Here is a 25,231-nt window from a genome sequence, read left to right on the forward strand (position 1 = left end):
AGCTGACAACACTTACTGAGACTGATCCAATAAATTGTTTCAGTGGAAAATCGAGTGTGACTTTAAATTGTATTCTTGATCTGCTGTAACGGATATTATAGATGGAAGCTGCTATAAGGCAGATGGAGGCGGTGAATTAAATTGTTAGTGGTGAACACACTCCGGGCCAGTGGATGAATCTTGGAATCTTTCTGAAAGTGGTAAGAGTTTTGGTTGTTGGCATTGGAATAGTGACTAGTTTAACCTTGTCTTGTGGGTCAAGGCGTGGCTGACAACACTTACTAAGACTGATCTGATATGGTAGCAGAGCAGGAATCTAATACGTGTCCGTCCATAGACATCTACTATTAAGCTGTAGGCCACGTAACGTTGCTTGCCGCGCGCCACGCACACAAAGCGATAGATTTAGTGCCGCAACCGTGAGCGTCAGCTCGAGCGGCACTCCTGGAGCACCTAGGTACAAGCAATAGGAACATTTCGACGTAGCTGGCCAATCAATGAGGGAAAAAAATGGATGAATCAGCTATTGCCAGCCCCTGTGATCGAGCGGTTCTAGGCGCTTCAGTCCGGTACCGCGCTGCATGCCTCTAGGGGACTGATGATCTCAGATGTTAAGTCCCGTGGTGCTCAGAGCCATTTGAGTCAGCTAGCGCATAAATGCAAGGCGACCCAAAAGCTCATTAACGTTTGAAAATGCACCATTTCAAGGATTAATGCAGACAGAGAGATAAAACTTGACACACATGCCTGAAATGATATGGGCTTCTATTGAAACCACAACGGAGTGCAGCAAGTTACCAATGCATGGCACTGTACAGCAACATTTCAGTGACGCCGCATGAGAATCTTGTATAAAAGGAGCTGTAGTGAGAGAGGGCGTCAGATGCGCCAACAGTCGTGTCATGTTCACTTTACCAGAAAAAGCCCCGTTAGTGAGACTTTACTATCAGACTGGGGAATCCGCTATTGCAGCTTTACGGTTCTATCGCCATAAGAAGGGTTTTCGAACGGGCAAAGGCCCTGTGACAAGTGGCGCCGTGAGGAAAATGACTGCGAAGTTCGAAGCTACGGGTTATTTATATGATCGGCCCCGTAATGGGCGACCAGACGACAGTGTTGCTGCTGCTCGGACATTTCAGGAAGAAATGTAGACATTAGCTGGATCATCTCGCACGTTGCGCCGGCATTCCACACACTGTTGTTTGGAGAGCACTAAGGCGTATTCCCCAATCCTCTCCGTACAAAATTCAGCGTCATCATGAACTGTTAGCTAGCAGTTTCGTGAGCGGAGAGCATTTGCGGTGTGGGTACTTCAAAAAATGGAGGAGGATGGTAATAAGTTGTCTGTCTCGTTGTGAACCGATGAAGCCCGTTTGACAATCTGAGGGTATGTTAACACACACAACTGCAAAATTTGGGGTACCAAAAATCCTAGAACTGGCCTGGAAACCCCGTTAGATGACGAGAGAGGCACGGTGTGGTGTGGATTTACCACATTAGTCGTGATCGGAACCTTTTCCTTCGAGGAAATGAGTGGTTCTGCTTATCAAACTGTGGTGGGTGCGAAGTCCGCTGATATGTTACAGAATCACGTAATCCCATGCCTGATAAACACTTACTGAAAGTATTATCACCAAAGAAGTTAAATGTTAGCAGACAACATTGGAAGAGAAGTAACACATCTAGAGTGAAGTAGAAACATACAGTGAGTAACATCTTTGCAATGAAATAGTAAAAACAACTCAACACATTCTTGAAAAACCTAAACAGTCAACATAAAAATATCCAGTTCACTATGGAAATTGGCAACAAATCCATAAACTTCTTAGATCTCACCATTGACATCAGTACACACACACATTGTTTCAAAATTTACAGAAAAACAACAACTACAAACACAGTAATACCTTGCTCACAACACACCATAGCTCACAAACATGCAGCTTTCCACTCAATGGTACACCGTCTCATATCGTTCCCCATGTCCAGAGATGATTTTAAAACAGAGTTAGATACAATAAAATGTATTGCCTCAGCCAATGGCTACAATCCAGTTCTTATTGATCACATCTTGAACAGGAAACAAAAATGGAAAATTATACCACTCCTCTATGCCCCACCTGCTTCCCCATCCACTGTCTGCAAGAAATGGTGTACTCTACCATTTCTAAGTCAGGTATCACACACTGTAGCCAATGCACTGAAATCCTGCAAGTATAGGGTTTCCTACTATGTCAGGAACACTACAGCCGAGTGTGTTTTTAATAGCAAAGACAAGATCCAGTTATTAGCCAACAGTGGGGTGTACAAAATCACCTGTTCTGATTGTGACAAATTTTACATTGGTCAGTCAGGCAGAGACATATCAACTAGGCTGGCTGAACATGAACACAGCTGGAGGTTGCAGAATTCAGACTCTGCATTTGCTGAGCATGTACTGAGTGAGGGTCACAACTACCAGCCAGTGTCCCATGTACTTCACTTAGCAAACAAAGGCCATAAACTCAACGTGCTGGAAGCCCTGTAAATTAACAAACATCTTGCTCACAGTCCAGATCTCATCCTATATGACCAGACACAACTCAACACTTCCCCTCTCCTAAACTTCATATAATCATCTTTGTTGTTCATTACTCCCCACACTCTCTCTTCCTACACATTCCCATTTTCCTGTAGTCATTAAGTTGTTTTATTTGTTGCAGTTGTCTTTGTATTCCACGTATGCTGTAGTTTCAATAGTTAAGGGTTTGCTTTTAACTTGTACTTGTATTACTGTCCATGTTTAACTCCCCTTATAGTTGTCTCATCAAATACTGTTCATATTTCACTTTGCTCATTTATTTAATGTAAACTGGTATACAGCCACTGCTTTGATTATAATGTTAATGTTAAAATGCAGTACCATCACACTCTCAAACTGTAGGTTCTCTCAAACACCTCAATTTTTCTGCATTTACTAATTTCTGTTTATCTTATTGATATTGCTTAAGTTCCTCGTGTATTCTGTATTTACATTGACAACTGTCTCTTCTTTTTTAATTGGTTGTGTATCACTCTCCATGTTTCATACCTCTTGATGCAGCCTTGTCTAGTACTAATTTTATCTTATTTTATTAGTTTTGTTTATTAATAGAAACTGTTATGTAGGCATGCTATTCCTATTTTGTGCTAAAGGTTTTCCTGTCAACTCCATTGTTATTTATGTACTGTTCAGTGTGTGATACCTGACCTAGAAATGGTAGAGTACACCATTTCTTGCAGACAGTGGATGGGGAAGCAGGTGGGGCATAGAGGAGGGGTATAATTTTCCATTTTTGTTTCCTGTTCAAGATGTGGTCAATAAGAACTGGATTGTAGCCATTGGTTGAGGCAATAACTTTTATTGTATCTAACTCTGCTTTAAAATCATCTCTGGACATGGGGAACGATATGAGACGGTGTACCATTGAGTGGAAAGCTGCATGTTTGTGAGCTATGGTGTGTTGTGAGCAAGGTATTACTGTGTCTGTAGTTGTTGTTTTTCTGTAAATTTTGAAACAATGTGTGTGTGTACTGATGTCAATGGTGAGATCTAAGAAGATTATGGATTTGTTGCCAATTTCCATAGTGAACTGGATATTTTTATGTTGACTGTTTAGGTTTTTCAAGAATGTGTTGAGTTGTTTTTACTATTTCATTGCAAAGATGTTACTCACTGTATGTTTCTACTTCACTCTAGAAGTGTGATTTCTCTTCCAATGTTGTCTGCTAACATTTAATTTCTTTGGTGATAATACTCAGTAAATGTCTGAAGATGGCCTTGTAAGCCGAAAACCGGTTAGCAATAAAAATAATATTGTAGAACAAAAGCAAACTGGTGCTTTTCATTTATTATTATAATGTTGTTCTACCAAGAACCGACGGAAGATTCTGTTAATACTTACTGAAAGGTACATTTTATGCAGGACAGAGCTCCACCCCATATTGCTACACATGTGAAAGATCTCTTGAGCACATCGTTTGGTGAGGATGGCGTTCTTGGCCGCCACTTCCGTCATGCTTGGCCTCCCAAGTCCCGTGACCTGAACCCGTGCGATTATTGGTTCTGGAAATACCTGAAGTTGGAACTCAACCACGATCGTCCGACCTCATTATGGCTGCTAAAAGCCGGCTGGTGTGGCCGAGCGGTTCTAGGCGCTTCAGTCTGGAACCGCGCCACTGCTACGGTCGCAGGTTCGAATCCTGCCTCGCGCATGGATGTGTGTGATGGCCTTAGGTTAGTTAGGCTTAAGTAGTTCTAAGTTATAGGGGACTGATGACCTCAGATGTTAAGTCCCATAGTGTTCAGAACCATTTGAACCATTTTTTGGCGTACTAAAAGGCAGCATCCGACGGCAGTTTCTTGTCATAGCTACCTATATGCCATAGAGTGCAGTTCACAACATTGCCCCTCGACAACAGGTATTATTGATGAATGACGGCTGACATGTTGAGGATTTGTTATAAAGAAAATCGTTTTCTTTAAAAATAAATTGTTTTTTGCTAATTATTGCATTTGTAACATATGTAACGCCATCAGTTGGTCGTTTTGTGCACTTTTTTCGTTTCAATAAAAGCCCAACTCATTTCAAGCAAGTGTGTCTACTTTTACCTCTCCACCTATATCTTTCTGTGAAATACTGAATTCTCATTTGTTAACTGACTTTTGTGTGATTCTGCATATTAAATTCTTTTATGTTAAAGCTTTGTCAGACGTAACAGATATTGTTAAAAATAGTACCAGATTTGTCTCATCGCTACCTAAAATAGAGGAAAGATCAAGTGGTCAAGAGGGCAACGTTCCACACATCTGTGTTCGATAGCTACACAGTCTCACCAATATGTTCTCAAATGAATTGTATTTTTAAGGATAACTGTAGCCGATTGCAGAGAGGTTTGCTATGGGCCAGCGGTTCATGCTAGCAGAGATGAAACTGAGGGGAGAGAATTAAAAGGCTGTATTGTGGGTGATCAAACACGTCCCATCGAAAAGATACAGAAGCATCTTCATTGCTGCCAAGAATTGAGGGAAACGCATGATGGTTACGTTACGCGTGCTGCATGGCATGAGGCGAAATCTCTCATACTTGGTGGGAGGCACTATTTATCTAGACATCTTTACGTGCTCACTGTGCACTCAGAACTGAAAAGTGTGTCGTGACGCGATCAGCGGACTTACTGGAGATACCGCCCAACACATATGTGCAAAGCTTCATCGGATTTTCTCTGTGGTTTCCACTTCGCGCCCGATCGCACCTTACTCTCCAAATAGACCCCGAAGATAAAAATACAAAGAAGCACGTTTCAGAAAGATTTTTTTTTGCGATTTATTTCGAAAGAAGGCGCACCGCACAGTACCACATCTGCTACACGATACACGATTCCTCTTTCTTTTTTTTTTTTCTGCACATGAAGTGTTTCCTTACAGTTCTATGACGTGTTACAATTCAATGGCGCCTTTTTCGAAGCAGGACGTTCGAGAGTGATCTGTGGATCAATGAAAAATTGTGCCTCCTGGTCGAATGAGGCACGCCTTTCGTTACAACAGGTCTACAGCCCTGTCTGGATACGCCGTCATCCGAGCGAACAGTTGCTCTCAACGTGCGGCGCACCGTGGACTGAGGTCGACGGGGGCTATGTTATGCTACAGAGGACAGTAGCCGGCCGGTGTAGCCGAGCGGTTCTAGGCGCTACAGTCTGGAACCGCGCGACCGATACGGTCGCAGGTTCGAATCCTGCCTCGGGCATGGATGGGAGTGATGTCCTTAGGTTAGTTAGGTTTAAGTAGTTCTAAGTTCTAGGGGACTGATGACCTCAGAAGTTAAGTCCCATAGTGCTCAGAGCCAAAAAAAAAAAAAAATGTTCAAATGTGAGTGAAATCTTATGGGACTTAACTGCTAAGGTCATCAGTCCCTAAGTTTACACACTACTTAACCTAAATTATCCTAAGGACAAACACACACATCCATGCCCAAGGGAGGACTCGAACCTCCGCCGGAACCAGCCACACAGTGCTCAGAGCCATTTTTGAGGACAGTAACCGGGGCTTCCGTGGGAACTTTGGTAGTAGTCGAACGAACCATGACAGCTGTGCACTACCTGAAGATAACTTCGTACAACCTGCAAGCCTTCATGCTTGTGTCCCCCGAAGAGTTATGGAATTCGTGTCGCTAGGCCAGAATCGTGCTAGAGTGGTTTGAAGAGCATGATAATAAACTCAAGGTGATGTATTGGCCACCGAATTCGCCTGAACTGAATCCAATTGAATACGTCCACAAACAAGCGCCCACATAACAGTGGTTCAAAAAATGGTTCAAATGGCTCTGAGCACTATGCGACTTAATATCTCAGGTCATCAGTTCCCTAGAACTTGGAACTACTTAAACCTAACTAACCTAAGGACATCACACACATCCATGCCCGAGGCAAGATTCTAATCTGTGACCGTAGCAGTCTCACGGTTCCAGGCTGAAGCGCCTAGAACCGCTCGGCCGGCTATAACAGTGGTATTTGTGTGAGCAGTGCGTAAACACATGGTGTTACATACCTCCGGAAACCTACCAACTATTTGTTGAATCCATTCACGCAGGATCACTGCTGTTGTGTTCCATATTTGACTAACAAGCAGTTAAGCAGGTAGTCGTAACGATTTGGCTCATCACTACACATCAGACTTCGTTACTAGTACTCTCACTTCTTCCAGACTCAGAAAAACAATAATTCTGCTTATTCACTACACTCCAGCTTCCAAAAGCGTAACGCTACACGCTACTCGCATATCATGTACAGAGATTACGTAATTGAAACCAGAAACACATCGCTATCTTTGCCAAGTTCAGTTCTAGTCAGCTCGTTAGCTGTATAGGTGTGACGCTAAAGTCTAATGGACCTATGTTAATTCTATGAAATTCTGTTGGCGAAACAAATTCATTTATAAATTAGCATATCTGCTCTCATGACTAAAGTTATCCTTTTTGGCTGTGTTGGTAGAGCCTTATTTTCAAATTTGTTTGGTATTGGTGTTCTTCGATATTTTAATTTCGTGTGTATTGGTTAATGACTTTCAGTTATGTAACTGTTGCTGAAGCGAAAATCTCTGAACCCCTCTTTAGGATAACAGTTCATTACTGGTTTCTTCGGTATCACTTGGGCCAAGTGTTGCGTTATTGTCTTTGTCTTCTTTGTTCCTTATGTTTTTAAAAATATTACGCTTAATCACTTCTTCTTTTTCGTTTGAGTTGCAGACATATTGCGACGCCCAGGCATGCAACCGAAGTTATTAACCACACATTGTTATACTGAGTTCATAAATGTCGTACGTTACTTGAAGGTCGTAGATGCTAATTTTTAATGTCATATTTTCTTTGAAACTACATAGACATAAAAAAATTAAAAAAGAAGACAGTAATGAACTGATAGTTAACAGATATTTATGTGTAACGATGATCGGTGTTTTGATGTTCGTATACAACGAACTTATAATAACAGATTTAAAGCAAGAATATAAAACCTTTACACACAACGATGGTAAGTGTTCATTTTGTCCCCATATATTGTATAGCGTTATTGCCCTGAGTACGCAGGTCACTCACGTCTTTAGCGTATGTACACAATTGTAGCATTCGGTGGAGCCTACTTTTTGCCTCCCAAACTACGCTCATACTGCTCTCTATAATATTCGTATTCATATTTGCAGCACTCACAATCAACAAAAAACTGGATCAAATTTTCTGGTACTTTTAGTTCATGAAACATAGCTTCAGCCAAACGGTTCAGTTTTTATAATATTTTGTAACAGTTATTTTGATCGCAACATAAAGTTTGCAATAAAGGACAGCAACTGCTTCCTCAGATCATCACAAGCGGTAGTGTTGAGTTTCATCTGAAACGAATACAGTAAATTGCTTCACGTATTTTCGCTGCTGGATCCATTTCTTTGCATTCCTAGCAAAATGCCTCACTTCGAACGCCCAGATCCTCACTGACAATACACTGTTAGATGACAAGTTCATCTCACAAATTACATGGGATAAGCTGTCAACAGTGTGAGTGACCCACAATGTCCCATGTAGCGAAAAATGATTTTTTTTTTAAAAAAGAAGAAAGATATTCTCCACCGAATTGATGGTACCCTATTTCTAGGTGACCACCAATTTTAGCAGTATTTGTGCTATTATCCGGGCGATGAAAAATATGCACCCGTGAAGTATCCGTTGAGCACCGTTCTGATGTTCCTTTGTTTGAGAACTCTCGATCTGTATGAAACTGGTATAGTTGTATAACTGCAACAAAATTTCACGGCTTACGTGGTACCCCTTTTCATCAGTTCCAGTAGATATTCATTTTCAGTTTGAATTGCTGTTGCAAAATACGATTTTCCATGTGTGAGGAACTCAAGTGGATTACATTTGACATTTGAAAAATGGCTTTTATTGTTAAATTACAAGGTGAACATCATTTTTTTGGAATAATTCAATTTATATTTGAGTATAATTTATAGTTCCTGAGTACTGAGCACAGTTGCTATATGCTTAGGATAACATCATACTAAGTATAACATTCTTTAGGTAATCATCGACCATTGTCCACATTCTTGCTTCATAATTTTTGGAAAGTACGTTATTTTGATTTAGTACTAAGCAAAGTCAGTGTAAAAGGTTCTTAATGTTTTAATAAAAGACATCACTCAAGAAAATACTCTTTTTTTCCTATTTTTTTCCATGACTTTCACAGCATTTCGTAAAAAAATATGGCTGTTGTTGAAACAAAATTTCAGTACCAATAATTCTATATCAAATAACATGAAGTTTATGTACACTGAATTTATTTTCTTGAAAAATTGTACAAGTTCACTGGGAAGATGGGAGTAGGAAATTAAATATTATGGATTTCTGCTCTCACTTCCCGTAGCCACCATGGCCGCTGAAACAAAACAGACAGTTATAACTTTTTAACATATGATCATTAGTCATTTGGATATAGCACTTGCATGTCTATAACAACAAGATAATTGATAAATTACAGCTAATGCAGTTACATGATTTTTTTTGTCTGAGCTCAAAAAAAAATTTAGTCCTGTTTAATTAAAGGAGTATTCGTGAAAGCTCTGCAATATTTTTCGTACTAGTTACAGCTGTTCCCAGTAAATCTGATCACCATCAGCTGACAAGGAATTTACTGTTTAAGAATTTTCTATGAGCACTGTCGTCCTAAGAGCAATGTAACAACAGAACACTACTTGTACAATGACAAAGCGAAACTGAAAGCTTCATGTTTCTACAACTGTGGTACAATTGCATTACGTTAGCGTAAAGATGACGAGGTGTTGATTAGTTTTTTGTATTGCTGTGCTTCCATTGAAAAATAATTCGTCAGTCTTCCGGTGCGAAGACGGTCTGTGTAATTTGTAACTATTTGACGTTATAAGATGGCTCTGAAGAGGAATAAAAGTATTGGTGTGCAAATGTTTTGGAACTTATTAAACATAAGACATGTCGTTGAGGCGAGATGTGAGAAACACTGCAGAATCAACATCTATGTACACATTCTAAAAGGCGTTTTGACAGAGGGTGGTTCCCATGTAGGTGCCGGCCGGAGTGTCCGAGCGGTTCTAGGCGCTACAGTCTGGAACCGCGCGACCGCTAGGGTTGCAGGTTCGAATCCTGCTTCGGGCATGGATGTGTGTGATGTCCTTAGGTTAGTTAGGTTTAATTAGTTCTGAGTTCTAGGCGACTGATTCCCTCAGAAGCTAAGTCCCAGAGTGCTCAGAGCCATTTGAACCATTTGAAGCTACGTAGGTATTAGGGTTCCTTCTTGCGTTAGCGTATTGAGCGCGGGATGAGTCACCAATAAACTGCCTCTGTGCGCGCTTTAAATAGTCTAATCTTGTGTCTGAGGCAACTACGGGAGAGATACTGTTGTATTTCCAGATTTCTCTCGTAATAATAAGTTTTGAAACGTTGTTAAGTAGAGTTCTGCTGCGGTGTTGGCAGCTATCTTCAAGTCTTTACCCATTCAGGTTTTCAGCATGTTAAGTGCCACCCTCCCGAGACTGAAACAATACTGTGACTATTAATACGAGTGCTGCCCAGAAAGTAAGTTACGATTGATCACGAAATGAAAATCACAGTGAAAATCAGAAATGTTTCATTTGTAACAGATAGCTACACCTTTCAGCTACTTCTCTACGTAGTCGCCGTTCTGACTCAGACATTCGTCGTAGCGTTGTACCAACTTTCCAATACCCTCATCATAGAAGGCAGCCGCCAGTGCTTTCCGCCAATTCTCTACGCTGGCCTAAAGCTCGTTGTCTGTGCCAAAATGTTGTCTTCATAGACAGCGGTTCGTTTGAGCAGAGATGAAACTCAGTGGGAGACAATTACGGGCTGTATTGTGGGTAACCAAACATTTCCAATTGAAACGATGCAGGGACATCTTCATTGCCCCTGCAGAATGAGGCCGAGAATTGTCTTGAAGAAGAAACCGCACGACAGTCATGTAATGTTGGTTGCATAGCTTCAGGGGAAAATTCTCACCAGGCCCTCGTACTTGGTGGGAGACACTATTTTCTATAACATCTTTACGCGCTCACTAAGAGCTCAGGAATGAAAAGAGCGACATAATTCTACCTAGAGTCACACTAGAGACACTTTCCAAAACATCTTTGCAAAGCTTTATCGGATTTTCATAGTCGTTTCCATTTTGCGACCGACCGTAACTTACTTCTTGGACAGCCCTCGTAGTATTGTAGTCATAGGATACTGTGTCGTTGTGCATAATTTTATATTTCTTAGCGTATGAAGCATGTTACGAGTCTTTGTGCGACTTTCGACCCTTATCAAGATCTGCAATATTTATAATGATTTTTTATGGGTAACTGCATCATCTGCCAAATTTCTTAGCTTACTACGAAGGCTGTTCTGCAAGTAAGGTCCGGCCGGGCGCAAAATGGAAACCACTGTGAAAATCCGATGAAAAGTTACACAGATGTGTTTCTCTAGTATGTCCGTCATCCCGTCGTGTTGCTCTTTTCAGTTCTGAGCGCACAGTGAGGACTTAAAGGTATCTAGAAAAGCATGGGTGTCTGCGGTGAGACTTCACCTGTTTTCAAGCAGTCCTCATAGCGTAACTATCGTGCATTTCCTTCTTCATGAAAATTGTCGGCAGCACACTGGAGGGGCAATGAGGGCGCAACTGCAGGCTTTTCGTCCGCAGCTCGTGGTCGTGCTGTAGCGTTCTCGCTTCCCACGCCCGGGTTCCCGGGTTCGATTCCCGGCGGGGTCGGGGATTTTCTCTGCCTCGTGATGACTGGGTGTTGTGTGCTGTCCTTAGTTTAGTTAGGTTTAAGTAGTTCTAAGTTCTAGGGCACTGATGACCATAGATGTTAAGTCCCATTGTGCTCAGAGCCGTTTGAACCATTTTTTGCAGGGTTTTCGGTGGGAAGTCTTTTGGTCGCCCACCATTCAGATCCAACATGGCTCCCTCTGATTTTCATCTCTGCTCACATGAAACTCTGGCTTTGAAGACAACATGTTGGCACACACAACGAGCTCCAGGCCAGCGTAGAGAACTAGCGGAGAGCACAGGCGGCTGCCTTGTATGGATTGGAAAGTTGGTACAATGCTACGACAGACGTCTTCAGCTGAAGCGACAACTCTGTAGGGATGTAGCTGGAAGATGTAGCCAACTGTGGCAAATAAAATATTTATTTTTTATTTTCACAGCGATTTCCATTTCGCAACCGATCGGACGTCGTATAAAAATGAAAATCCGAGAAAGAAAACAACCTGTCACTTCATTCGGTAGGCAGAAGACGAAAATTTGTGCTTGCATTCATTAAAAAGCTTAGTGGGTCGAGTTAATGTAGATGCATTCCTTTATTGAAATCGATGGACCATAAAGTTTTTTAGTGAAGCAATCACCCACTATCAGTAAGGATGCCAAAAACAGACCATGCTCCAGCTGCATTATTATCCCATCGGATGCATTACGTTTCACTTCCTCTATTGGTACATGTAGAAAATCTGCACACGAAATTCTTTCGTTGCGTTCAGATACTTAGATGGAAATAAATACTGATAGATTCTGATTTATATGTGTCACACATCGTCTTAATTACTCTATCATTTCATCAGTGTCTGAATACTCTGATAAACTTGTTGATTTTCATCACCTCTCACACTACATATGTGTTTGCGTGCATGCGATTGTGAGTGTGTGTGTGTGTGTGTGTGTGTGTGTGTGTGTGTGATAGTGGTTTATAGGTCAATAACATCAAGCTCATCAGTGTCCTTGCCAGAAGCATTAGAAACTAATGTAGTTAAAAAGTCTAAAGTGTTAAAAGAAGCCAAAATATAATCTCAATTAATATTTCTCTCTCTCTCTCTCTCTCTATCTCTCTCTCTCTCTCTCTCTCTCTCTCTCTCTCTCTCTCTCTCTCTGTCTATTTATCTATCACACACACACACACACACACACACACACACACACACACACACACCACGTGGCACTCACGTTCATTCGCACAATGAGACAATCACGAAACCCTTACGATACTGTAAATTTGGTCAAATGTTCTAAGATTTTCTACTAAAACATCGGTAACACAAGAAGGAGGCTAAAAGAAACGACACTGGAATGTGTTGCTGGCAGATCGCTTTCAAACGCGTGCAAGTGTCAGCCAACCATGAAAACACATTAAACACTCCTTCCCAATATTTTAGGGAGCAACTATTCGTTTCATAGGATCGTAAGAGTCGTCACACATCCTCCGCTTTGTTATCTAAAATAGAGAGCGCTTTTGCAGATAAATTAACGGCTGCACTCCTGTCTGAGTATAAAACAGTCAAATAAAATGTTGCGCACTGTCAGCTGTGCACCAAACATTGGAGCGTTCTCTCGATAGCCTTGCCGCATTGAGCTGTGTCCCTCACAAAGACGAGTGACGAGTATCCCACTTCCTCTGAGCGGATGGAGAGAAGCAGGTGATGGCCGCGCTGTTGACTTTACAAGCTGCAGTGTGCTCTCTGTAACTCCAGGCCGTCTCTATCCCTTCTTCGCATGACTCTGCAGCTCAACATCAAGGTGAGAGCATATAGAGAGATGACGCACCGAACCATCTGATTATCACTGCACACCTCGCCGGTTGCTAGATCTGCTAATACGTGTCTTCGAAAATCTTAATCTTGACTGCGGAACAGTAACTGTGTAAATCAGTAGTCTCTGGTACCCTCCTGCTTCCCCACACTGTGACGGCAGAGGAACGGATTCTTGGATTTTCTATACGGTTTTACCTCTTGGGTACAAATGTAATGTTGTAGAAACTAAAGCGCATTGAGGAAGTAGGAGCTTGTGGGGAATTTTGCAGTCTGAGCACAGTTCATCTGATCCAGTGCGCTCAAGATCGCTCATAATTCAGCCTCGCATACAGTGAATTCTTTGGGTGGTCGCATTTTGAGGAGACGATCAGAGCAGCCAAGGCAGTCCACTTGTTTAGACCCATCTTTAAATACAACAACATCTCGGTGGCGCTCGTTTAAAATTTCGTCCGCGTTTAAAATTTCATAAAACATCGTAATAACATACACAGCTGTGCAGCCTCTCCTATAAAACTACTTTGGATTTTCTCAGCAACCACGGCGCCAGGGATAGGGCTAGGGTTTGTGCTTTCCAGGACGTGACTACGGTTCATTCTCTACGAGGAATCCAAAAAGAAGTTATGTACTTCCTGCAATATGCGTTTTCCCATATTTCTTATGTTTTTAACACACTAAATTACTACGAACACACTAAATTACTACGAATTCGCCAACGCGCCGTGATCTAGTGTGGAAATATGTTACAAGCTGCCAATTTAGAGGTCACATCAGGAACACTGCATTTCTTAGCAGAACCAACAGTTAATTATAGATATTACTGATAATATAAAATAATATGAGTGTTACGTAAAATATTACTTCTGTACATTTTCAATGCAACAATGTGATCAATGAAAATAAATACTGTAAACTAATTGTATCTACAGTAGCTGAAGAATTATCACAGGTCCTTAATATATTTAATTTTGGGCAGGTTCCTTATTGCCTCTTAAATAAAAATATGTTTAAAATTGTTTGAGTTATTCCACATCCATGAGGACCATTTCACTTGGAAACTGCGGTAGAGACATTAGCTGTCGATTTTCTTTTCTGTATTGCAAATATTTTTATAAATAATATGAATTAATTTTTTGAAATGTTCTAAATCTTTGAGACTCTCCTCACTTTAGGATCTATGGAACAAAAGGACATCAGTTTCATTGAATTAGAAGACCAGAGAAAATGTTTACTCACAACCCTCCGAGTCCACCAGAGAAACTGGAACTGGAAGCCTGGGAGCTGCTCTTTGAGAAGGTGCCCCCTCCGCCGCCACCGTGGCTTCCGCCCCCACAGGTATTGCAACCGCCTCCTCCTCCTCCTCCAATTCCTGGGTAGCCACCCCCACCGTAGCCTCCATCACCTCCGCCGCCTAAGCCACCACCTCCGTATCCACCATGTCCACCTCCGCCTAAGCCGGCTCCATCATAGCCTCCACCTCCACCTAAGCCGCCTCCTCCGTAGCCTCCGCCTCCACCCAGACTGCCTCCACCATAGCCACCGTGCCCACCTCCGCCTAAGCCACCTCCACCGTAGCCTCCGCCTCCGCCTAAGCCACCTCCTCCAAAGCCCCCATGGCCGCCGCCGCCGCCTAAGCCACCTCCGCCGATGCCTCCATGTCCAGCGCCACTCAGGCCGCCTCCACCGTAGCCTCCGCCGCCTCCTAAGCCGCCGCCTCCGAATCCTCCATGGCCGAGGCCGCCGAAGCCGCCTCCGCCGCCACCACCTCCACCGCCACCGCCGCCGCCATACCCACCATAACCACCACCACGCTTGACACGTGACACGGCAGCATCTGCAGAAGAGGTTAACCCTGTCACTTGTCCATCCATACCACAATGAAAACTGCTTTCAAAATTTTCTGGAAACACTACTTCTTTCATATAAGCAAGCAAGCACATTTCTCTCGTCATTTAAAGTAATTCACATTAAATAATCAACATAGGGTTACCAGATGGCAGTCTTCAAATAAGAGGACGTTTCTAGATTCGCACAAAAATTTGCAAAGATGTTATAGTTTACTCAACATTTACCTAACTGTCATTAAGATATATTACAGTTTTTACAACTATAGTCTTATAATATGAAACTGTTTATACCACATATATTGCACTGAATGATTTGCAACTGAAACATGTATAATAGATAGTATTCCATATAAATTTATTAAATCTTAGAACAGTATAATAATTCGTGGCAAATATTAATACAAACTATTAAAAAAATCATCATTTGTAAACAAGGCATATTCATCTATATCATTATTTCCGAAGTACTCCACTGAATTTATGAAATGAATTTCCCATTTTTCAACAAATAATCATAAAACTATATACAGGAAATTCTTATAACTATGTTGCATGGTTCAGCACTAAGTGTATTTCGATATTTGCACCCCGACTGTAATTTACTGAACATATTTCATATACTAGTATTGGAAGAAAAACTCTGCAATTTCAGTAGCACTGACACACAAGCAACATTCCTTCTCTCTTGTAAATATTTGAGGCAGATATCATTTGACAACAACTGATCTCCTGCATTAACATTTGCCTTGTTCGTCAAAAACCTCTAAAATTGCAGAACCGGTCAAAGTACTTTATATCATCGATTTCAATATTAAACTTATCATTGAAAAACAGATCTGTATGTTCCATGTCTTCCCACTTTGGAAAATTCTTCAAACCAACCGACATAAACGCTAAAAACTCTTGACAAAAAACCAACCACTTTTTGAGCTATTTAATTGTTGCATCATACACATGTGCTGTTTCTCCTTCTAGCCCATCACATTCTGAACGATAAACTTCATCCCTTTTTATCCTTAAAATTTCTTTTACTTTCATAGATTTGAAATTCTGCATTTTTGATTCTTGAAGAACATTCAACACTGTCTGAAAACTATATATCGTTTCTCAAAGTGAATTTTTCTCTTTTTCTAGAGCTAAGTATTATTCTGAAATAATGACATAAGAGAATGAACAAACCATAATGGTGCTTCGCTAAGCTTACCTTGAAAAAAATAGTGAAATATGAGTCCAGTGCAGGATACATTTCTATTAGTCTTATAAATAAGGGAAAAGAGACAGCCACCTAGTCTTAGAATGACTCAACGTATAGTACATTTACAAATTCATAAAAGTCCTTATGAATTTTTATAGGAGAAAGAACAAGAACATAACTACGACGGCCAAAGGAACTAGAGCAACCCAGAATGCTACAGGCCCACTTGCGACTCTATTCTCGCACACAAGTAAGTGTGAAAACGTGAAACACGGACGCTGGCTATCTGAAACTAACAAGATAATTGGTGCCTGTTAGTCTAATTAAGATGGAGGATGACGTGAATCTGCCTGGCGAAGGCCAGTACAATTAACTGCAGCTCCATCTTGTTAGTTTGCAATATTATTCAGGTAAAATCCACAATGAATACGAAACAAGGGTACAAACAGCGAGTTCGTATTTGGGGAGAGGGGGAGAAGTGAGGGGACCCATTGTGTACATACATAGTGTTCTGTTTACCCTTGGGCAGCGCATGGGGTCCTTTCAAACGTTTCAGAAGGTTTTCGATGTTTTCTAACTGTTTCACGAAACAAAAGCGAGAGAAAAAAGGAAGATTTGTGTTTATTCTTAATAAACTACTACACAGGGAAGGATGGGGTTAGAAAATTGGCCCAGATCATGTCAGTGAAGCCATCACAATAGTTACATTAGTCTGGAAGGGTCGGACGGAAATTGGAACCTCCTTCCCGCAAATTAGAACCCAACATGTTAACGACTGCGCCATTTCACCCGGTCGGGAAAAAGAGAAGTAACAGAAATAGTAGAATATGGATTCCGCTGTAAAATTTGGTAACGTTTTCAATCTAGTTTAGTTATTTACATATCTATTTGTTTTACTGATGAGCAGCAGACATTTACTTTTCCTCCAGGATCCACATAAACGCATCAGCCGCATGTATGCATTGTTGGTAAGCTATCACTTCTAACTTAAAGCGAGTTTAACTCAGTATCTGAAGATCAGTTGGAGAAGTATATTATGTATTCAATTGAAATTATGTTAATTCACATAATATAAGCGATTAGTGTACTAATTATTTTTCCTAAAACACTTTAACATCGTCGTTTTGTTTTCCCCTAGTTCGATGTGTGGCACAGCATTACTTGTTTCACATCAACACTTTGTTTTAAATTTAATTACACGGAATTGAAACGAAATAAATGGGGAAAGAACAAAGATTTGTTTTAAAGTGTTATCTGTGCACTGGACTCAATGAGAGATAATTTCTGCTGAGTTACTGAGTTTTCATTTTGAGCCTTGCGGTAACTATGTGCTGATAGTTATTTGAGTGGGCAGCTTTCAATTTTATTTTCGGTATTTATAATTTTATAAGCGGCTACAGAGTTCCAGTGATTGCGAGCTCTTTTTTATGCAAAAATTACAATTTCAATGCTACACGGTAAATGGTTGAAACATCACACCTCGTCATCACAAACTGGCAAAGTTTTATATGATTTCTTATACTTAAAGTTAACCCAGTTAACTATCACCAGAGTCACTACCTACTACCTTATAAGACTCTGCGTGATGTAAATATAGTAGAAGATTGGTCTTAAGGCCGTAATAAAAGTCTCTCTCTTCGTTGCGGGGTTGGGTTGTTTGGGGAAGGAGACCAGACAGCGAGGTCATCGGTCTCATTGGATTAGGGAAGGAAGTCAGCCGTGTCCTTTCAAAGGAACCATCCCGGCATTTGCCTGGAGCGATTTAGGGAAATCACGGAAAACCTAAATCAGGATGGCCGGACGCGGGATTGAACCGTCGTCCTCCCGAATGCGAGTCCAGTGTCTAACCACTGCGCCACCTCGCTCGGTTCTCTCTTCGTGATTGTACATTTATGAGGCCAATAAATTTGTCTGAAATCAAGTAAGAAGTTCACTACCATTCCCCAAGCGATGAAGGGCAGTTGTTAAAACAGTAGACTCGAATCTGGAAGCTGTAGGATTCAAATTCCCGTGCTCTCATCTTCGTTTAACAGATCGGAATGGTTCTTTTAACAAGGAGATAGCCATATACTATTGGTACTCAGATGGTAGTGACCTGCATGACGGCGATGGTCCGTTATACTCTTCCTTTACTCTTACAGTGCTCAAATGAAGATGAGGTCAGAGTTTAACGTCACACCGATATCTAAGTCAATGGTTCCCAATTTGGGGGTCCTTACCCCCTGAGGAGTAAAATGAAATTTTGTAAGGAGTATAAATAAAGAAGATTTCATTGTGTTTCAGTCATGAAACTAAAGTATTTTTAAAAGATCTTATTATTATCACGATTTCGTAAGACTCTAATGTATCAGTAATTATTTTTTTCTCAATTACTTGCAATGATGTGTGACACTATACGGTGCAGGTTGCAGGTTCCTCACACAGTCCTTCCAGTACACAAACACTATGTTAGTAGCGCAAGTCGATGACGGTAAAAGTGAAATACACACGTAACAAACGCTACATATCTCATTAAAATGTCTTCACCAAGATTTAAACAGCTCTTGCAATACACCAAAAATTGCTTAATTACTCACTCAGAAACAGATAAATAAACTATTGACAGGATGGCACCATAGTAACTTGGTAAGGACCAGTATAGCGCTGAACACATTATTATTATCATTCTTATTATTATTAGAGCATTCAGACACATAGCACTAACGGCCTGAATACTTCCAGTTTCTGCCATTTCAGAATTAAGGAGCCAACAATCAAGTGATTTTCAAACAATAAGTATAGTGCACACATTTTAACTGGGTTATTTTTTAAATGGGGGTGAAGCTGAAGTAAGTGTCGCTAGGGAGAGGATTGGTACAGATGAACAGTGTTTTGTAACAAACGCCTATATTCACTATGGATAGTCAGCGTTCTTATTTGAAAAGGAGTTGTGGGATCACTCAAATATAAAAGAAGACTACTAGACGTAAGTAATACCGACTGTCTCCTTGACTGTTAACACACCGACGACAACTAAATATCATTCATCATTTTAAAAATAAACGTGGTAAAAGAAACTTCTATATCATTCTAAAGTTCATTTGGACCGTAAGTTAGTGATGATGAGAGCAATGGTAAAGGGAGGGGTGGGGGTACTAGCTAATATCCGATTACACTCGGGGGTAATGGTCTAGGTAATTACGGGATAAGCATCAGCTTAGTTGGGTGAGGTTAGGAGAGGAAATTAACGCGGCCTTGCTGAAAGCCCCGACATTTCTCTCCAGTTATCTAGGGAATCTATGAGAACGTTAAATCGAGGCTGTTCAACTCACCGGCTAGGAGTGCTAGCGCGAGGAAGACGGCCGCGCACAGCGCTGTGTTGTGCGCCATGGTCCGCTGCAGCTGCGGAGGCGGCGTCCTTTCGCTTCTACGGCCGGCTGCCCGCTCGCCGTCTTTTATTAGCACGTCTCGGCCGACCGGCAACATTATGTGCAAAACACCGCGCCCTGCGGTGAACCCCCTCCCCACACACGTCTCCCCACACCGAAGAGGTCCAATGATTTGCAGTTCTGACACGGTGAGCGGCCTTGACAATGAGGCCCAGTTCCTGAGAACACCAGCTCAACATTGCGGAAGTAGGCCTCATTAAGAACACAACAAAGGGCGCCATTGGCTGTAAATGTTAAGGAGAACGTCCACACACAATTACACACAATAATTACACATATTTTCGGGAGATTTGTACTGTAGTTGGAAGCGTTACTTTCCTCTGAAACGCAATGGCTTGTCCCATTCGGTATCCACTTAGATACCGAAATACAGGGTGCGTCACAAAAAATGTATACACACTTTGAAGCGTCATAGAAAATTTATTTCCCGTTCTAGAATGTTAAATTTCTGGGAATGGAAAGCTTAAAGTCCAATTGGAAAAATAAATGTACTTTGCAAATGTGATTAATGTTCAAACTGGTGGCCTTCAGCATCAATACATTTCTGAGTACGACTCACCACTGATTCCGTACATCGTACCAAAGTGTCCAATGAGATTTCTGCGCACACCGCCTGAATCTCATTCCAAAGTGTGTCCAGGTTACGTGGTTTACGTTTGTACACCTCATCTTTTACTGTGCCCCATAAGAAGAAATCCAGAGGCGTGAGGTCTGGAGAGCGTGCAGGAAACTCGATTGGTCCCCTGCGTTCTATCCATTGGCCTGGCACATTGTGATCCAGATATGCTCGTACGTCCCTATGATGGTGCGGCGGGGCGCCATCTTGTTGGAAATAAAACTCATCATTACCGTATAATGCACGAATAGCAGGGAATATGCAGTCAGCAAGCATTGTAAGGCCCAATGAGTCCCCTTGCAGACAAACCACACCACACATTTACACCAGACAAATCACAGCGTTACTTTCCTTTGAAACGCAATGGCTTCTTCCATTCGGTACCCAATTATACACAGAAATACAAATGTTGTTTACGGTGCAGACAGATCGACTATGACACACACTTCGTGTGCGCGCAAGTCGACTTACTGTGGGTAGTCACACGGTTGTAATTATCACCTGGAGAGACTCAATAAGCTGGAGAACCTGCAGGATCATCACATTCAGCGTTTGCTTTGCTGTCAGGAACGTATCTCCTTCACGTCGTGGCGCTTGAAGTAACACTAGCTCACCAACACCCACTGCTAACACAGTCCTCCACAACCTCTAGTGGTAGCAAGAAACCGAAAGCGACAGCTCACAACGATCAGAGGGGCACAATCACCTTGTACAATAATTTTTTTGTTACAACCGTAGACATGTTTTACTGAATCTGATACAATACCATAACCAAAACGAAAATCTTTGCTGAAGCATTGTCACGTTCGTAAATTCGAAAATATCAAAATAAGAGTAGTCGGATCAGACCCACTTTGTTCAACAGAATGGTGACAAGTGGTAGTGTTACATACTGTCTAACTATTTGTATCCGTTGGCACATCAATAGCAATATGCAGATGGCATATAGCTTATCAAGACAAATCACCATCTCATCGCTTCTGAATTGTGTCAGAATAGTTTCAGGAGTATTCAGAACCCATCGTGTTTGCGGAAGTCTCCAGACCAGATGTCAGCCCTAAGGATTACTTTGAGATCTCATCAACAGAGATATGTGCACCTAAGTCTGGCCAGTCTTCATCTGTTGTGGACGGTAGTTTAAAGGAAATGAGCAGGATAAATTCCAACGTTTTCAAAATTCATGAAATTCGTGCAGCGTTCTGAATGTCAGACGATAGTGATCCGGAACCGGACAGAATCTGCACATCGACTTGTTCACAGTTCTGGCGTAGCCGCCAGTTGTACTGCGATTTTAGGGGGTTTTCTATTCTTGGGACTGACCCTAAGTTCCACCTCACAAAACAAGAGACACGAACAGTTAAAATATGATACCATACAGGACAAAGTTAACGGTATTGGCAAATCAATGGCTTATACGTTTTTCCTCCTTTTCGTTGGTTGCCGACTGTGTTATAAGTATTTAGTGGTATTATTAAGAATCGATAATAATTGAGACACAAAATCAGAAATACAGAAGAAGGGAAGGATAGCTGTCCTCATAGATCAGGAAGGAGATGCAAGACGTTGTTGGCTAGATGTCTTCGTGCCTCTAAAGAAACTACTAACGAGGAATAAGTTCCTGAAATACTACACACGAAGAGTCAGTTGAAAAGATGCAGGTAAATAGATTTCAAAAATTTTCGTTGCGTTAAGACTATTTGGTGTTGCTTCGCACTCCGTGAACGCAAAACTTTAGTCGGTTTATTTGCTAGTATTTATCGTGTGGCTTACATCAAGAATTACTGAACCACAGAAAAAAATTACTAAACTACTACACACCAACATTTCAACACATCTCTCTTGCACAATACAACACAAATGAATTAAAAAATTTTCTTTCAAAAATTCAGTCTTGATCACACCGCGTATTCTTCAAGAATATAGGTGACCGGTTTCGGTCATATCACATGACCATCATCAGACCCATGGCAACCTTCGAAGATGGTAAGTGGAGAACTCTTCTCAGCTGCCGTTATGTCAACTGCTTAAGTTGACCTCACAGCAGCTGAGAAGAGTGCTCCACCTACCATCTTCAAAGGTTGCCATGGGTCTGATGATGGTCATGTGATATGACCGAAACCGGTCACCTATGTTCTTGAAGCATACGCGGAGTGATCAATATTGAATTTTTGAAAGAAAAAATTTTAAAAATTTTTGATCACTGCTCCAAAAATGTTTATTAAAATTGGACAAATGAATTAGTTATGTGCGACTATTAAGGTCTTTTATATCGTTTATTACACCACTCCTCACAGCCAGGAAGTCCTTGGAGGGAGGTAACGGACATATCGATACACGAGCAACTGTCTGTCGTTCCACTCCATAGTACAAGATGATAATTAATTAAGATCCCCTCTTATGGAGAGTGTCTGCACATCCACTATGGCCCGTTCGCCTTAGATTCAGTGTAGTCCAAACTGTCCAAGACTGGTCAAAGCGATGGGATTTCTCCTGGATGCCGGACAGTTCCAGGCATTTTGGAGGAAAGTTCTGTTTCCAACAGCGTTTCTATTCATCGGTGGCACTGAATTAATTTTCGGTACGAATTCTAGCTGTCTTGATCTTAAACTTTCTTGCTCCAAAACAAATACATCGCTCAGTATTGGAAGATCAGAGTTATCAACAATCTTCTGATATTCACGCAGAAGCACACTCTTCCGTCTGATAACAGGAGGTGGAATGTGACTCAAGATATGTAACCAGTATGTGGGAATAGATCGTAATGACCTGCTAACAATGTGCATAGATTCGTTAAGTTGTAGCTCTATCTGTTTCACGTATGGACTATCAAGCCAGGCAGACGCTGTTGAGAACACCAGTCAGAGTGCTGATACTCGAAGAGTATCTGCTGACTGTCTGTATCTAGTGCGACAGAGCTTATGGGGAATGTCATCTCTGTTTTCAGAGCTTAACAGACGTTGTGTTGTGTTCCTTAAAAGGAAGTGTTCTGTCTAACTGAATCACAAGATATTTTGGATGTATGTTAAGCCGAAGTTTGTCTCCCTCAGACATCAAGTGTTCTATAGGCCGCTTTATTGGGCAGATGAAGACATGTAACGTCTTTTTTATTTTAGTTACGTTGTGACTTCCATTTACGGAAATATTGGCTTAAGACGTCTCGATCAAAAGTTAGAATTTCTTCAGTTGTTTCAACGGGCACCTATAGTCAGTTTGATGACTGCTAAGTAGATCGTCAGTTAAAAAACAAATCGTCTACAATATTTGAAGGCAACGCATTTCATAAACGCAGTTCATCGTTTGCCTTTAACAGTAATATTTTCTGACATGATTATGACATAAGTGATTGCTCAGTGATAGCAGACAGATGAAAGTTTAAGAAGTCAAAACAAGACAAGCCATAAACTAAGTAAATTATAAATTATTACCATTCGGTAATCGGTACAGATCTCTAAGTAATCAACTGTAGCTGTTTCGACTAACATACGCTCAATGGTAATAAAGTTATGAAACGATTTTGAACATTACCTGGGTTGATGAAATTAATAGTCATCATTCAGCGCCACTATCGTAATTTTAGGATGAAAATTATGATTAACGGCGTACTTACAGTCTGTTTCACTCCTCTGGACGAGGGATACTGCGTTTGTAAATTCACATGAACAACAAATAATCGTACGACTATCGTAACACGCAATCTCGTCGTCCCCAACCAGTTCGAAGAAATAAAGTTGTCCTTGTAAATATTTTTGTGACCATCGCAAGCAGACGAAGTGCTGCATCATCTTCATGACCTTTCACCACAAAACACTCCTCCTGTTTATTCTGTAGAGTCATGTTCCCAAATAAGATGACTCGATGTCCAAGCTTACTTTAATAACGTGTACTACAGTGCGGACAACCTTTATCGCTGGTAAACTACAACTCTAACAATTTGTTAAGTGCGGTTCAGGTGCTCCGTATCGAAGTTACAGAGAGTGAAAAATTCAGTATTTCCAAAATTTCCAAGCACAAAGTATACTCAATTGAGATATAAGGTCATCGTCATTGTCCACATAAATGGTGTACGATCAAGCATTGCGTCTGCAAGGAAGAAACAGGACAATTAGAGTTAAGTTTTACAAACTACTAGGCCATTAGAGACTCACCTCCAGCTAGAATTGAACAAGATGTACAAAGTCTGCCATTTCTTTCCAAAGTAATCATTCCGTCATTTACCTTAATCGATAAAGTAATCATAGAGATTATAATATTGGGGGACGGGACGGGGCACTGAATAGCGATCAACCCAATTTCAAATCTAATGTCTTTAACTGTAGGGCCACCACGCTCGGTTTTACGTCTGCATCAGAACATCAACACTCTCCCTCCAGCATACACACACACACACACACACACACACACACGCACGCACACACACACACACACATACACACACACATCATCAAATAAGGCATAGACACCAACTATGAGCGACGCTCAATAAGTAATGCAACACTTTTTTTTAAAGAGGTTAGTTTTATTCAGGATTCCAATGTGCCATATTATTTCCCACGATTTTAGGTACAAAACGCTATTTTTCAACTTAATCTCCGTTCACTGCGACGACTTTACGCCAGCTTACTGGAAGGGCCTGTATGTCCGCGTAGTACAACTCTACTGGTCGAGGTCGGAGCCAAAGTCTTACTGCACAATAGTCCCACTATCATCCACGTACTGCTTTCAGCAGAGTGCATCCTTTATTGGGTCGAGCAGACGGAATTCGGAAGATGCGAGATGCGGGCTGTAAGTTGGACGAGGAGAAACACTTCGATGTATTTTTGTGAGCTCCTCTCGGGTGCGCAGTGTAATCTTCCCCCTCCCTCCTGTCCACATTAGTCTTTCATGAAGATATGAGAGGAGTTAAGATTACAACAAACTTTTCAGTTTACTTACCTTTTCACGTAGAGTTGGCTCCAGTTCTTCTTGACTAGGGGTCTGATTCTTGAAGCTGAAATTCTCACACTTTAGGTCGTCATGGTTGAACTGATTCAAAT

General features: G+C 41.3%; 1 protein-coding gene across 1 annotated transcript; it reads right to left on the reverse strand.

Annotated features, from left to right (window-relative positions):
• Window positions 1-8,425: 8,425 nt before the first annotated feature.
• LOC124768103 (acanthoscurrin-2-like) lies at window positions 8,426-19,615 on the reverse strand. The gene is made up of 3 exons (XM_047249153.1): window positions 19,466-19,615; window positions 14,349-14,946; window positions 8,426-8,940 (listed from the first exon to the last, which is right to left on the reverse strand). The coding sequence occupies exons 1-3, from the start codon at window positions 19,521-19,523 to the stop codon at window positions 8,916-8,918; spliced, it is 681 nt and encodes a 226-aa protein (XP_047105109.1). The 5' UTR covers window positions 19,524-19,615; the 3' UTR covers window positions 8,426-8,915.
• Window positions 19,616-25,231: the final 5,616 nt, after the last annotated feature.

This window comes from Schistocerca piceifrons, chromosome 1 (assembly GCF_021461385.2).
Source record: "Schistocerca piceifrons isolate TAMUIC-IGC-003096 chromosome 1, iqSchPice1.1, whole genome shotgun sequence".
In the NCBI taxonomy this organism is placed as follows: Eukaryota; Metazoa; Arthropoda; class Insecta; order Orthoptera; family Acrididae; genus Schistocerca; species Schistocerca piceifrons.